General features: G+C 42.6%; 1 protein-coding gene across 1 annotated transcript in view; it reads right to left on the reverse strand.

Annotated features, from left to right (window-relative positions):
• The window catches only part of SPDEF (SAM pointed domain containing ETS transcription factor), a 50,544-nt gene extending 39,767 nt beyond the window's left edge, over positions 1-10,777 (reverse strand). Inside the window, exon 1 of the mRNA XM_075850638.1 lies at positions 10,402-10,777. Within this exon, the coding sequence (XP_075706753.1) occupies positions 10,402-10,777 (376 nt within the window). The remainder of the gene's footprint in view (positions 1-10,401) is intronic.
• Between the last annotated feature and the right edge of the window lie 6,530 nt (positions 10,778-17,307).

Here is a 17,307-nt window from a genome sequence, read left to right on the forward strand (position 1 = left end):
CCGCAATGTGGTTCTAGGTTGGGTACGCTGTGTAGTTTTACACAGCGTATCTGCCTAGAGTGGTCCTACCCTTATGGAGTCAGGGGAGATAGCTATCAGTCAAACACGCATTTGGTGGACATCCAGTGGCGTAACTACCGCCGTAGCAGCAGTAACGGCTGCTACGGGGCCCGCGGCATGAGGGGGCCCGTGTCGCCCGCCGGCACGGGCCCCCACCATGGCCGGAGGCTCCGCTAGCAGCCGCTATGGCTGCTACAGCAGGACGCCACTGAACACTACAGCAGAGCAGGGAGGTATCTCCCCGCTCTGCCATTAACTGGTTCCCGACCGCTGGCTGTATTTTTACGGCCAGCGGTCAGGGTCCTTAAAACCCGAGCCATAGACTTTCTACGGCTCGGGTTTTAACTTGCTGCCCGCGCGATCGGGCAGCTGAATGTCGGGTCTGACCCTGAGGAGAGGATAGAAGCAGCTTTCGCTGCTTCTGTCTTCTCTGATCACTTGTACACAGCGCTCAATGCGCGCTGTGTACAGGAATAGAGACAGCAGCAGCGGCGCTGTCTCTATTCCTCCCGGTGATCATGATCGCCGGGTGCCGTTAGTGGCAGACTGCTGCTGGGTCTTACTAGACCCAGCACAGCCCTATTAGTGACAATGGTCACTATGAGAGGGCTGATTTCCCCTGTAACTGGGGCTGCTGTGCAGCTCCAGTTGCAGTGGAAAAACATGGTGTAAAAGAAAGAAAAAATATATATAAAGTTCTCCAAAGGTCTTCTTTGACCTTTGGGGGACAGACCATAGTAATAAAAAAATAATAAAGTAAAGTGCAAAAAAAATTTAAATAATAAATACACATAAAATACCCACCCCAAAAAAAAACGTTCCCCCCCGCTAATCATTGTTGTAACGCTAGCGCTGACCCAATTACCCTAATGTAGACATGTAATATATAACAATTTACGGTAGACAATGACGATCACAAATAAAAGGTCTATTTTAGGGTAAAACTATGTTATTACCCAAAAAAAAATAGCTGAAATGTAGAAAAGCTTATTTTTTTACTATTATTTTCAAACTTTATGAATAAAAATTCTAAAATAGCAAAAAAGGTGTGTATAAAAAAAGAAGCCTGCATTGCCTACGGAAAAAACGTCGCAAAAATCACGTCGTTAGCCCAACAAATAAAAAAGTTATAGCCATTTAACTAACGCGTGCTAAAAATGGCTAAACGGTGTCTGGTCCTGAAGGTACAAAATAGAGCAAAAGACATGTATCCTCTCTCCACAGGACATGTATCCCCTCTCCACAGGACATGTATCCCCTCTCCACAGGACATGTATCCCCTCTCCACAGGACATGTATCCCCTCTCCACAGGACATGTATCCCCTCTCCACAGGACATGTATCCCCTCTCCACAGGATCTCCACAGGACATGTATCCCCTCTCCACAGGACATGTATCCCCTCTCCACAGGACATGTATCCCCTCTCCACAGGACATGTATCCCCTCTCCACAGGACATGTATCCCCTCTCCACAGGATCTCCACAGGACATGTATCCCCTCTCCACAGGACATGTATCCCCTCTCCACAGGACATGTATCCCCTCTCCACAGGACATGTATCCCCTCTCCACAGGACATGTATCCCCTCTCCACAGGACATGTATCCCCTCTCCACAGGACATGTATCCCCTCTCCACAGGACATGTATCCCCTCTCCACAGGACATGTATCCCCTCTCCAAAGGACATGTATCCCCTCTCCACAGGATCTCCACAGGACAGGGGATACATGTGTGATCGCTGGCATTGATAGGGAGAACGTGGGACCGAAAGTCCCCTGAAGTTCTCCATCACAAACCTCGGACTTCCGGGGTCTGTGTCGGCAGCTCCGTAGAAATTATTGAGCGCCGGTCGTGCTTGTGCGCATGCATGACCAGCGCTCCTTTCATTTTTATTGAGCTGCGCAGACGCCGGAAGTAAGAGGTTTTTCATGGAGAAGTTCAGGGGACTTTCAGTCCCCCGTTCTCCCTATCGCTGCCAGCGATCACTCATGTATCCCCTATCCTGTGGAGATCCTGTGGAGAGGGGATACATGTATTTTGTAGGACACACTGAAGGTCGCATTTTTTTGGGAGGGGGGACACTGTATGGCGTTCCCTACAGGGGGGGGTGGCTGTATGGCGTTCCCTACAGGGGGGGGGGTGGCTGTATGGCGTTCCCTACAGGGGGGGAGCTGTATGGCGTTCCCTACAGGGGGGGGCTGTATGGCGTTCTCTACAGGGGGGGGCTGTATGGCGTTCCCTACAGGGGGGGCTGTATGGCGTTCTCTACAGGGGGGGCTGTATGGCGTTATCTACAGGGGGGCTGTATGGCGCTATCTACAGGAGGATGTATGGCGTTATCTACAGGGTGGACTGTAAAAAAGGCACTATCTACAAGGGGGGGGGGGGGTTGTGTGACACCCAGGGGACGGGGGGGCCCAGTCAAAAGTTTGCTATGCTGCCCAGTCTTTCCTAGTTACGCCCCTGGTGGACAACTATCTCTTGTTTTTAATTGTCTTTAGGTTAAGGTACACAGCGTATCTGTCCTGGAAACTGCAGGAAATTTCACCAAAAAAAACATAATTGCGGTACAGTTTTTCAGGCAGAATGTCCGCTGCGGAAATACTGCAGGAATAAAAAAAAAGTTTATGCTTACCACCCGGACGTTGTCATCTGCTCTGAGACAGCCCGGCCCCCTGGCACGACGCTGTAGTCCATGTAACCGATGTCACATGAGCTGAAATGTCTTCGAGGGGGGCTGGGCTGTACTCAGGGCAGAGGAGCTATTACAATGGCTGAGGGTAAGTATGATGCTTTTTATTATTCTTCAAGCAAAAAATATTTTTTCCTGAATTTAGATTTTTGCAGCGGACTCACAGATTTTCTGCCACAAAAAACCGCAACATCTGCCTATTTGTTGCAGGTTTTACGTCCCCACTGAATTTAATGGGGTAAACCCGCAATAGAAGAGTAGCAATTCCACAGCATCAATTGACATGCTGCAGATTAAAAAAAAACACCACAGGTAAATTTATGAAGGGTTTGGGCATGTTCACACGTGGCAGAGTTTTTCCGCTGCAAATGTTGGTGCAGATTTGGGGCAATTACGCAACGAATCTGCAGCAACATTTGCATATTTGACAGGTAATTCAGACGTTGCAGAAAAGACAGCGGACTTGCCACAGATTTCAGTTTTTGCTTAGCAAAGGCTGAAATACGCAGTGAAATTCCGCTGCTTCTCTGCAACAAACAGTGCATGCTGCGGAGGGAAAATTCCGCACCGCCGCCTATGGTCTGCAGCGGATTTTTCCGCAATGTCTGAACTAACTTGCCTAAAAATTTATTGAAACAAATTTAAAAAACGGCCGCTAGAGAATTCCACAGCGGACTGTCCGCAGCGGAATTCCACAGCAATTCCATCACGTGTGAACCTGCCCTTTCTCTGCGGATTTTTCCGCTGTGTGTGGATGATATTTGTTCACACACTTATGTTACTGTAATATGTTGAAGATTTTCTGCAATGAAATCCGTTGCGGAAAATCTGCAGTGTGTGTCCCTATCCTTAAAGTGGTTCTGTACTACTGTAAACATATGTTACAGAGTGTCAGCTAACATTAAAGTATTCAAATTCAGGACAAATATCCAGCCACTGACAGTCCCTGCTCTCCTGTACATGTTGTAGCTGCTTTATAGCAAATTTACATGAGTACGGAACCTTAAGTATTCACATATAGCCTCACATATACTAGAACAGTCTCAACTGCAAAATGATATACACATTGGCACTAAAAGACTATTTTTTCACCCCGCCCAGTAAAACTTGCTTTCCTGCTTAACTGTTTTGAATATTCCATGTCTTGAGGGGAGTTTTATGGATTAAACAGTTTATACCCCTGAGAGTTAACTGACATGTGTTCATATAAACCAATACTGTGACCACAAAAGCAGCAAGTACTTTTAATGAAATACAAAAACATAGCAAAGTAGCCCAAATAATGAGGAGAATATACTCATAATGTAAAACAAATAAGCAACGTTAAAAAAGAACAGTTTCTAATCGAAGAGCCTATGTCTTAGCAATAAGTGAAAAATAAGAATTCTTCATTAGGCTATTGGAACATTTTCATCTAAAAGAGTAGCTAAAGATTAACAACATGCATTTTAAATAAAATTTAAAGGGTTATAGCCATCTCCGACATTTATAGCATATCACCTGAATAACATGTACCGGGTAAATGATAAGCATTCCGACGTGTGCTTTCACCACAAATCGCTGTGGTGTTCAACTCGATTGTTAATGGATGCATGATTTTGTGGGTTAAAGTACGGTTTACCTGTAGAAAACGCATAGCTATCGGTGGCCTTACCACCCTAAGGCCTTATGCAGACAAACGTTGTATTCGTCTGTGTGACGTCCGTTAAAAAATGCAATCCAATGGGACTATTCAGACGTCCGTGATTTTTCACGCATGCGTGAAACTCACTCCTATTCTGGCCCGCTTTTGTGGACCACGTCACCCACAAGTCTATGGGTGCATGAAAATCACGGACAGCACACGGACGTCATCCGTGTGTTTTCCTTGTTTCACACAACAGTTGCTAAAGAAATGTTGAGAGAAAAATAAATAAAAAAATGTACACCTACACTGGCATTAAAAACTGATGGCACACGGAACTCTAATGCATTTAATTTTTTGCGGACGCAAATGGACACTTTCGTCTGAATCAGGCCTAAGGCTGGTTTCACACTGTGCTTTTTTGTTGCATTTTATTTGTTCTGGTTGATGAACTCTCATTGAGAGATATGGGAGTTTATCTACCAAAACAAAGACATGTATGTTAACCCCTTAGCGACCAGCCTATTTTAAACCTTAATGACAAAGCCATTTTTTATGTTTTTCCATCGTCGCATTCTAAGAGCTATAACTTTTTTATTTTTGCGGTGACATAGCTGTATAAGACAAGCTGATTAATCAACCCACACCTGGCAGGTAGTGACGTCAACCTTGCCTCGTTTTGAGTAAGGGTATGTTCACACGGCCTATTTACGGACGTAAATCGGGCGTTTTTGCCCCGAATTACGCCCGAAAATAGCGCCTCAATAGCGCTGACAAACATCTGCCCATTGAAAGCAATGGGCAGACGTTTGTCTGTTCACACGAGGCGTATATTTACGCGCCGCTGTCAAAAGCCGGCGCGTAAATAGACGCCCGCGTCAAAGAAGTGACCTGTCACTTCTTTGGCCGTAATTGGAGCCGTTATTCATTGACTCCAATGAATAGCAGCGCTAATTACGGCCGTAATTGTCGCGGCGTTCAAGCGCCTGCACATGCCGTTACGGCTGAAATTACGGGGATGTTTTCAGGCTGAAACATCACCGTAATTTCAGCCGTAACGGACGCCCTCGTGTGAACATACCCTAAGAGTGTGCTTCATTGCCAATTTTATTCACCTTTGTGTGAAATCTCGGCTGCTACCGAGTTTATGAAGATCTAAGCCGCTTAAATAAGCATCGACCATTGATGGATTGGATACAAGAGAAATCTCCTCTGTGAGAATTATGATCTGCCATTGAAAGATCGAAGGGGCAAAAACCTGATTGGTATATCTCAAAAATTAGTTTCAACTCAACATTTGTTCCAGGAGGAAGAACACAGTGGAAAGGAGGGAATCTCCAGTCTATCCTAAATTATGAGAAACCAACATAAAGACGAGTATTAAATAGATATGAAGTCTTTACACACACTATCATTACCATCATATAAGAGGAACTGTCCTTGCTAGTTTTGGATCAAAATTTAAAAAAATAAATAAAAAAAAGGGAAAAAAACGCAAGTGTGAACTGAGACGAACGGTTTCTGAACAAAAATTTTAGGAAAAAGCCGTATTCCAGCTAAATACTCTTTTGTTTCTTGAATGACATGTGTATCAAATTTATATTACTTAGAAAATCTATTATGATGTGTTAGGCTGGGTTCACACGTGGCGGAATTTCACTTAAATTCCGCTGCGGACACTCCGCAGCGTTAATCCGCAGCGGAGCAGTTTCTCCATTGCCTTCCACTTCTATTTAGAAGTGTTCGTTTAGACGAGGCGTAAAATTCCGCTGCGGAGCATAGGCTGCGGAGCGGAATTTGGTGTCCGCAGCATGCTCTGTCTGTTGCGGAGCAGTGGCGGACTCATGGCGGAATTTCTCCATTGACTTCAATGGAGATTCTAAATTCCGCAATGAAGTCCGCAGCTGTCATGCACATGTTATGTGTGCTGCGGATGTGTCTTGCTTTTTTGCCATGACATTTCTTCATTCTTGCTGGACCTATGTATTTCTAGGTCTACAGCCAGACTGAGGAAGTCAATGGGGCTCCCGGAATTACGGGAGCGTTGCTAGGAGACGTCAGTAAATAGTCACTGTCCAGGGTGCTGAAAGAGTTAAGCGATCGGCAGTAACTGTTTCTGCACCCTGGACACCCTGACTACCGATCCCAATATACAGCAACCTGTAAAAAAATAGAAGTTCATACTTACTGAAAACTCCCTGCTTCTGTCTCCAGTCCGGCTTCCCAGGATGACGTTTCAGTCTTAGTGACGGCTGCAGCCAATCACAGGCTGCAGCGGTCATATGGACTGCCGCGTCATCCAGGGAGGTAGGGCTGGATGCCGAAAGAGGGACGCGTCACCAAGACAACGGCCGGTAAGTATGAAAGTCGTTTACTTTCACTAGGGAAAGTGCTGTCCCTTCTCTCTATCCTGCACTGATAGAGAGAAGGGAAGCACTTTTCCCGCAGTCCGCAGCAGCTAGTCCGCATCAATTTACTGCACATTTTGGGCAGATCCGCAGCCGTAATCCGCAACCCGGATTAGGTGCGGCATTGATGCGGACAGTTGCGGAGGAAATCCGCCACGTGGGGGCATGCCCTTAGATGAATGGAACAGAATTTCTGCAACAAATCTGCCACGTGTGAATATACCCTAAGATAAGGAATGTTTGGGGCATTATATCCTGGTTTGCGTTGTGAGAATTTGGAAATATGTTTTTTTACTAACACATTTTTTTGTGCATTATTTAGGCAATATTTTACCGCTCTAGTTGTGTTTTTTGTGTTGCGAATTTCTACAAAATCTTCCCCACTGACCCCAAATTGGGGGGGGGGGGGGGGCTGCTATGTGAAAAGTACACCTAAAAATTTTGCACTTCATACAAGCTTTTTTATAGCGACAATTTTAGGAATTACAGATATAAAAAAAAACCCTGACAAATATTGTTTTTTGCTGTTGTCTTAGTGGTCCAGTTCTCCGCTATTGGCTGGGCCTGGCTTGGAGAGGCACTTTTAGTAGAATGTCATGGTCATTTTATTTCTGTGAAGTAGTGGTATGTGTCATTACCGTAGACTACTACTTTTGCACATGGGATATAGTTTGAAACCTCCTCAAGAGACTGTGCTGGCGCGTCATATTAGACATCAGCACAGTATACTACAAGGCAAGGGCAGACGTAAGATTTGGTAACACCAGGTACTGGGTACTATACATGAAAAAACAAATGGGAATTTATGATTTTTTTCTACACCTGTTTTAGAAAAGTCCCTAATGCCTTAAAAAGTAAAAATGTTCAACTTTTGAGGAATTTGCACCGCTCACGTCACTGTACTAAAGAATGGGGCGTTGCCTTCCTTGGACCGATAAATTTATTATAAATTACACCAGAATCTAGGGTGTTAATTATAGTGCAAATCTACTCCAGCTCATAGCTGGAGTGGATTTGACTTTCTGGTGCACCTCAGTAAATTATGTGCATCTTCTGAGACATCAATCAAGCTGTGAGGGGCATGTTTAGGCACTGGAGTTCCTGACTTTTCATGATCACAGCATTGCCCAGCTTATTTGCATATATCGCGCACAGTTTTCAAGGTTGTTTTTCTCGATTATACTGCATCGGCCAGATTACAGAGGAGCATCATTGCTAACCTATTAACCTGCAAGATTACAGGTTTGGGGGCATAAATTCTGCTCGTGTGAACCCAGCCTAACACCGGAACATTGCCGGCAGTCCTGGCTGGTAATTTGGATTATTCTGTAGTGCAGAGGAATTGGAGGAGGAACAGTTGCTTATCTTTCTCAGAATGTAGTGTCAGAGGAGGCAGCCGCAGTGCCGTAATAAAGTTTTATGGCTTTGCCTCCTACTCCTCTCAAGTCCACTACGCCCTTCTTCTGCACTAAGCAAAGAATGTGTGCAGGGGAAGGGCCTGAGTACATGAGAAGAGGAGGAGGAGCCATTAAACGTGGTTACAGCACTGTATCTGTCACCAGCTCTTCATTCCCGCGCTTAGTAGGCCACACTTACCACCATTGGGTATGTGCAGCTGCAGAATCTCTTTTTGGGAGGTCTTCTCAGAAGTAGAGGTTGTCAACATGGCTTCTGACTTCTTCCCCAGCCCCCAACCCAAAACAAGTAAAAACCCATAATACCTGCTAACTCTAAATTAAACATAAGCAGGGCTACGCATCTCGCCCTCCCCATCCCCCCATACCAAAGATCTGCTCCTCTCCACAAGCACATGTATGAGGGCAGGTAATAGATTTGTGGGGGGGACAACGACACATAATACCTGCAGAATTTGAATTGGTATGGGGAAAGATGTCAAGCTCTCCACCAACTACCTGCTCTCCTCCCAAATCTTGGAAGCTCACAAGTACATATATGAGGACAGGTAATAGTTTGGGGTGGGGGTGAGGAGCGATGTTCCTCTTACCAGTTGTATGTATGTTGTATGTAAGCATGTCCTATTAGGCCCTTCAGGCCCATTTCACAAGTAGCGTAATTATTAATTGGAACCATTACCAGTTGTTTCCTGTTTTATATTGGTTATATATGGCTCACGACCATCTCTCAGTGCTAAATGTGTCTCCCAAGGTAAAATAGGATAGGGAACACTGCCCTAGACAAACAATTGCACACAAGTTGCATTAAAATTAGGGGATTTATGCAACCGCATTTTTTTCCTATGGCCAAAAAAAATAAATAAAGAAATCGCAATTGACCCTGTAACAGTTAGAAAAAAATCCAACCATGTTGCATTGTGGTGCTGGTAGTCTTGCAATGTTACCATAAAAAGGCGCATGATCGCAAGTCGCTGTTTAGCCGAGGCCATTGTTAGGACACTATGTGTACTAATAAAATACTTGTGCTTGACGCACCCTTTTTTCTCTTTTCTTTTATTACCTTTCCTTCTATAATAGTTAAGCCTTAGTACCCCCAAATAATAGTTCTATCTAGTTGCCCCAGATTAATGGTGCCAGCAGTGTGCCATTATCAACAGTGTCATGGAGGTTTCCACATTAACAATGCCACCAAAATGCCCTTATTAACAATGTCATCAGGGTGCCCCCATTAAAAGTACCCACAGCATAATGCAGTAGCAGCAGAAGGGATGAGACTTAAATAAATCTCATCCACACGCTGCGTAGATGCAGAGCGGAAAAAAACGCTCAGAAATTGACATGTGGTGCGTTTTTTTCATCCGCAGCATGTCAATTGTATTTGCGTAATCGCTGCTTATTTGTTGCGGGATTTCCCTATTGAATGGTGAGGTAAATCCTGTAACAAATCACAGTGATTGTGTGTTTCTCCCTCCAGGCCGGCCTCCTAGGATGTCGTTTCATCCCATGTGACCGCTTCAGCCAATCACAGGCTGCAGCAGTCACATGGGATAAAACATCATCCCAGGAGGTCGGGCTGCAGGACGAAGTATGAAGCTTTTTTTTTTTCAGGTGCAGTTTTCCGCAGTGGACATTCCATTAGAAAAACTGCACTACAATTTGGTGCGGTTTTTCGGCCGGAATCTCCAGCAGCACACAGGGCGGATACGCTGCGTGCTTTTACAGAGCATATCCGCCCTATGTGAACATAGCCTAATACTGCTTTCTTATCAACCACATTTAAAAACTGGTTTTCTTATCACTTAATCCCTACTAAAAGGACCATAGGGATGAAACTAAATAGCAGCTTTTATCAAATTGTAGTCTTACAGAAACTTTGTGAAAGTACTTTTTAATTACAGAAGAAAATTAGATATTTCACCTAATTATACCTTTGTTTGCTGGGTCTTAAAGCAGATGGATGTGATGCTTATTAAGGCATTAACCTTTTTGCGGGAAGTGGTGGATAAGGTGCTGGCTTATAGTACAGTCTTTCATTGAACTGCAATACACAGCCAGTAAAACTGTATAATAGCAAATTTTCCACACAGCAGTTTATAATATCCATGTGCTAAAAATGGCAAACACAAAGCATATTATTAATATGCTAAAGTATAACCAATGATAATTAACTATTGCGCTATACATAAAGTACCACTCACCTGCTGATATATTGAGAAGTTTACAAGCTGTCTCAATGTCCTTTAAAACTTCTCCCACCACCATGGTTTGCATTTGTTCAAGGGAATGATCCTCTAGATGTAGTGAAGTTTGGTACTCCAATTCATGGTGAAGTCCTTGACTGTCTATAACAGGGCACTGTTCAGGTTCTTTTTGCCCTTCACCTCTGGGTCCACTTGACAGCAGATTTTTATGGGCCCAGCTTCCGCCATCACTACTGTATAGAATGTCACAGAATGGTAGATAGTAACCAGTTGCCCCCTCTTCAGGAGGTTTGTCCAGGCTAGTGAGGGAAGACTCTTGTAGCTCCAGGTGCGTATGTGCAACATTGGGAAGGTTTGTGCCACTGCTGCCCATTCCGAAGAATTTCTATGCAGGAAAACCTGATGGAAAAACATTTAAAGTAACTTGGGTATATATAATACTTTGGCACTATTCCATCTCTTTACTTGCCTGTTTTTTGTAAAGTTGTATGCAGATGTCATATTGACCTTACCACAATAGGAACTAAATATAGTGCCACAGCCTTGCAATATGTTCTCCCTGATATTATGCAATATATAAGATAATGTGACGGGTGTATGTTATCACTACATCAGAAACTTGAAAGACCTCATGTATCAAAACTGTCTCAGAAAAGGTTGGTCTTGTTAATACTATCAAACAATCAGGGGTTCCTACCTGATCTCCTGCAGATGGACGGAATACGTATTTATGTTACGTAACTATCTCACACCTATAGATGATCATTTGTAAGCAAACAATGTCCCCTCCCCAGCAGCTGTGATCCCAGAGATCAGTAAATTTAACACAGCTTGACGTTCTAAAAAATGTAGCTTCATTTTAAAAGAACAAGCAAATATAATATGCACTATATGGACAAAAGTATTGGGACACACCTGTTAATCATTGAATTCATGTATTTCATTCAGTCCTAATGCCACAGGTGTATAAAATCCAGCATTTGTTCAAGAATGGGTCGTTCTAAATAACTCACTGAATTCCAGCATGGTACTGTAATAGGATGCCACCAATCAGTTATGAGTGGTATTATTGGAAAGTGGAAGCATTTAGGATCCACAGCAACTCAGTCACGAAGTGGCAGACCACGTAACGTTACAGAACAAGGTCATCGGGAGCTTTGGTGCTTAGTGCTTAAAAGTCGCCAACTCTCTGCTGACTCACCTGCCGAGTTCTCTGGCACAAAAACTGTACGCTCTGAGCTTCATGGCATTGTTTTCGTGGCCGAGCAGCTGCATGTAAGCCTTACATCAGCAAGAACAATGCTAAGCGTCGGATGGAGTGGTGTAAAGCACGCCGCCACTGGACTCTGCAGCAGTAAAAATGGGTTATGTGTTGTGACGAATCACGCTTCTCTATCTGGCTGATTGGCGAGTGCCACAAGAATGTTACCTGCCTGACTGCATTGTGCTAACTGTAAGGTTTGGGGGAGGAGGGATAATGCTATGGGGTTGCTTTTCAGGGGTTGGCCTAGGCCCCTTAGTTCCAGTAAAGGAATAGCTTAATGCTCCAGCATAACAAGACATTCTGGACAATTAAATTCTCCCAACTTTGTGGGAACAGTTTGGGGAAGGTCCTTTTCTGTTCCAGCATGTCAGTGCCCCAGTGCACAAAGCAAGATCCATAAAGGCATGGTTGGGTGAGTTTGGTGTGGAAGAACTTGACTTGCCCAAACAGATTCCAGATCCCAGCCCCATCAAACACCAAGCCCTCTCATCCATAATCAGTGTCTACTCTCACAAACGCTCTTCTGTATGAATGGGCAAAAATTCCCACATACACTTTAAAATCTTGTATAAAGTCTCCCCACAAAAGTGAAAGCTGCAAAATGGGGAACAATAAAAGGAGATATATATCAGTCAAGATCATGAATACATACAATTTAGAATAAGCACAATATTTAAGTAATAACATTGGTGCTTTTCTCATAATTGTATCGTTTTCTATAGACATTTTTTTAAGGCTTGTACAAAATTGTATTGTTTTTGTATTATTAGATCTAAGAGTAGGTTCACACGCACTGTTTTCAGACGTAATTCGGGCGTATTACGCCTACAAACATCTGCCCATTGGTTGCAATGGGATTTACGGTGTTCTGTTCCCACGAGGTGTAATTATACGCGTCGCTGTCAAAAGACGGTGCGTAAAAAGTCGCCCGCGTCAAAGAAGTGCATGTCACTTCTTGGGACATTTTTGGAGCCGTTTTTCATTGACTCCATTGAAAAACAGCTCCAATAACATCCGTAAAGTACGCCGCGAAAAACGCGAGTAGTTACAAAAACGTCTGAAAATCAGGAGCTGTTTTCAGGCGAAAACAGCTCCTTAATTTCAGACGTATTTTGCTACTGCGTGTGAACATACCCTAACAGTGAGGTTAAATTTCATGTATTGGGGAAATAAATTTGTACATACAAACAGAAAAAAAAAATCTCTTTAAATTCATATGATAAGATATATTTATAACAGTTTTAGCGACGACAAATCACTCAGCCAAAAAGAAAACAATTGAAAGTCCTCAGTATTAAGTATGAGGCCATAGAAACGTTTGGGAATATAGAACTTTGAAATGTGAGAAAAGGTGATAGACACAGCACCACACGGGTGTTAAGTAGAGTTACTAAATGCATTGACTAATAAAACTACTAATGCCCAAAAAAAGTTCTAGGAAGAAATCATCTATGCTTAATATTTTTACTGAAAACTAGAAAAAAGCAATCGTATATCTGCAAAAAGTATCTCACTTTACAGTCCTGTGATGTATTGTCTCCTATACTAGGGTATTGTATTGTCCCCCGACTTTCTTGCCAGTCAGTTCTGCAGAAAGAAGCGCACTTAGGCCTCATGCACAGTGTCTTATTACGGCTCCATACAACATCCGAGTTGCATGGAACAATAATAAGACACCAGTAGAAGTCCATGGTCCCTACTCTACCTCCATATGCCTTTGATTCATTTGGAAGTATACATAGGTTCTTTCCGTCTAGGGGAGAATAGATTTCACCTAACAACATGACAATCTCTATTCCACTGCTGCACATAAAAGTGACGTGTGTGACACACAAATACATAGATTTTTACATGTTTGTGTGACTTAAGCCCTAATCCATTAAATGCTTTCTTAGTCAGGTTAAACACACTTTTTTTCTGCAGGTCATGGAAACATTGGTTCACATACAACAGGCTACATTTGTCTTTTCAAAAAAATACACTGAACTCTTTTACCATTACAGTTAATACAACCATTGCTTCAATACCTCAATAGAATACACAAAATGAGACTATTGCATGTGGCAGAAAATGATAGCTCTTCACAAGGTTATTGCTTATGTGGGTCACTTGTAATTGAGCTATATACGTTGCTAAGTTGTGTTTAAAACACTAAAATCCCATATATTCCAGTGGTTGAACAGAGATAAAGACATTTTTAAGCCTGTTAAAGAGACCATGCTCGGTATAATGAAAGCCTTTTCTTCCAGAGCGTAAGATATAGAGAACGGCAGCCATGACTATTCTGAGGTCAAATGGTTCATCCTCACAGCATATTTACTCTTCAATACTTTTTATACCCTTAAATGTGCAGGATAATTCAGTTCTCTAAGATGCTAAGTTTTCCCAGTCTAACTAAACACTAGTCTAAAAAAAGTATTACCAAAGAAAATGACTGTACTACTAGATGTAAAGGTACAGTTAAATATAGATGGAATTTAAAAAGTGTTAATACTGTAGATGTTACCCACAAATACACATACATGCTAAATGCGATCCATTTAAAATCGTAGGTGGCAAGTTATTCTACATAAGTTTTTCACCTTAAATATGCAGAGAAAGTCTTGAAAACACTACAAAATTTAACAAACTTGGAGCAGAGCGTTCTGTACACAAGAACTCAATGACACATGGACAAACAGTGACATAGTAAACACATAGTTGTATCATCTTTACTGTGCCACATATTCTCTATTATAACTTCACAAAAAGGTAATTTTGCTTTGTTCGTTACCTGACACCAAGTTGGTCAAACAATTATAAGATCTATTCGGAATACATTGGAAAACAAGATAAGAAAATATTGAAAATCCCAAAATGATCCTAGCTTTTCCCTAATAATCTCAAAAATGGAACCAACTCTACAGAAACCATGTACTAGGCACAAAATCTCTCTAAAACAACAAGGGTCCAAACATGACAGCATCATCCAGCACAATACAGCAGTCCTAAGATATGTCAAAGTGTATCAAAATAATCTCAAATTCTACTATTGGGATTTAGAAATTGCGGTGCTACCACCCTCGATAGCTATAGTTAAAACGTTACCTGTCCAAAATGAGAGTCACTTGCAGGATTTTACAGTGTCATTTGTGTCAACTCTTTGACACCTCTTTTTTACCTCTGTAATGTCTCCTTCTCTTATCCAGTTTTATTTCACTCCTTTCCCTCCTCTTTTTCTCTAAGTCTCTCTCCTCCCTCTGTCTCTCGCTGACGATGCTTTAATTCCTAGAAGAGACACGTGTCCCTGTTGTAAGGGATGTATCTCCCACTTTTTTCTTTCTACTCACTTTACTTTGAATACCTTATGGTATACCTCTCTTACTTTGGCTTCATCTTTGTCTTTAGAAACTCTTCATCTTATTCTTTGTTTTTTCCCCATTTTTTTAAACCTTCTACTGTTTCTTATCTCTTATCTAATTTTCATTTCTACTTGTCATGTCTATACCTTACTGTTTGTATGTCTGTGTGTCTCTTTCTTTTTTTTTTACCTGAATCCCCTCTATTTTTCTTTTCGTAGATTCACAATCTTTTTTTCTTTCTTCTGTCCTTCTCTTTCTGCTTTCTTAGTCTTTTCCTTCTTCTCTCCCATGGAATCATCTTAGTTTATATAGTGCTGTCTCGTACCTGAGTAAACACACCCTGTGTGCTCACATTTAACAGGTGCAGGACCTGCCCGCTTAACCCTTCAGTGAATCATAGGAACATTAAGCCTGTTGTATATTTCTGCAAACAAAAGACATACCAACTAAAAGAACATAACAATAATATGTATATGTATTATGAATAGATAGATAGATAACTGTGGGCATGCTGACTGTATCATGTTGATGCTCGTAGTTGATAGATAGATAACTGTGGGCAAGCTGACTGTATCATGTTGATGCTCGTAGTTTATACATTTTTATAATGTCCATGTCATGTGATTGTAGAAAGCAAAGAAAGAGTATTTGCTTTTCTCTTTGTTGGCTGTTAAAGAAAACCTGTCACCATTTTCTGTTACGATCATTGCTTTATTAAAAGGCATTCTCATGGGATGATTCTATAAAATTAATTCTCTAAGGTTTAATTCATACCACATCTGTGGTGCACTGTCGGAATATATGCCGGGAAAATCTCCCGGCATTTACGGCGATGACCTCATGGACTTAGCTTGCCAAATGTATGCAAAAATGGTGTATTTTGGCATATCTTTTACTAGTATATGTTCGGATCCTGCAGCCCCAACGGTAAAGAATAGTGTAGTCGACTGTGCTATCCAATATAAGGGTCAAACATAAATGGTGAACATGGTGAAAATGTAGCCTCTCATATTCAGTGGCCTGTTCAGCTGTTTTTCAAACGATTAATTCAATGGATTTTTACCTGTCTCTGAATACCTCTAAAGCCACTTTCAGGGTTACAGCACGCAGAACGGATACGCTGTGTAAAAGTACACAGCGTATCCATCCATCCAAACTGCACCGCAGGTCAATTTATGGATGGATTTTCTGCAGATTTTTTTTACTGTGTGGATGAGATTTGTTCAAATCTCACCCGCACTGCTGCTACTGTACTACGCTGCAGATTTTCTACAATGAAATCCGTTATGGAAAATCCACAGTGTTTATGCCCAGTGTGTTGCTACCCTTAGGCCTCATGCACACGACCGTAGCCATGTGCATGACTGTGATTTTCGGGCCGGCCGGCGCAAATAGCGGGCCAAGTACATGGCCGCGGCCATTATTTTCAATGAGCCCGACCCGCAGAACACGGCCGTAATAAGACATGTCCGTTCTTTCTGCGGTGCGGGCTCCCGGGCCATGCACGGACCGTAAAAACTACGGTCGTGTGCATTGCCCGATAGAAATGAATGGGGCCGCAAATCTACCGTGGATTTTCTGGGGAATTGCGGCCGCAAAAGCACGTTCGTGTGCATGAGGCCTTACACACCAGTATTTTGGTCAGTATTATGCATGAGTAGTTGTAAGCCAAAAGCAGGAGTGGCACAGAGAAAAGGATAATTGTAAAGACTGCATGGATGAGTTATGTTAATTTTGACTCTAAGGCCTTAAATAGACCATAATTAAGAAAATACATAAAAAAACCTTTTCATATAAAATCGGACTAACTATAATCTTTTCTGGTCATGTACCACCTCGCTACTGTCCATGCACCAAGCTGTGATATCTGTGAAAATAAAAACGAAATCTACAATTAAACTTCATAGAATTTTTTTTTGTCTGGGGTGAGAAGGGCGGGCGTTCCTCTTACCACACAGGCAGAAGGTAAGAGATTATCCCCCAAGCTATCCCCTTGTATTTAAGCTAACTAGCCCTCCCCCTTCCTAAACCCCCTTAGCCAATAGTGCCTCGAAACATTTTCCCGCAGCACTAGCGCCTTCCTTCTTCCCCTACCCTGCAGTCCTCAGCCCTTTCTGTAACCCATTCATTGCTCGTAAGACTGCATGGATGAATTATGTCCATGCAGCGAGCAGGTGACCCCCACGTAAGGTCTTTTCAGAATAATCCACCGCCAAGTTTGAAGATGTGTAAACCTACATATCACTCTCCAACCAACCCCACCCAACAACTCTAAGGGGGGATTTACACGAGCGTGAT

The sequence above is a fragment of the Rhinoderma darwinii genome, chromosome 2, assembly GCF_050947455.1.
Source record: "Rhinoderma darwinii isolate aRhiDar2 chromosome 2, aRhiDar2.hap1, whole genome shotgun sequence".
NCBI classification, from domain to species: Eukaryota; Metazoa; Chordata; class Amphibia; order Anura; family Rhinodermatidae; genus Rhinoderma; species Rhinoderma darwinii.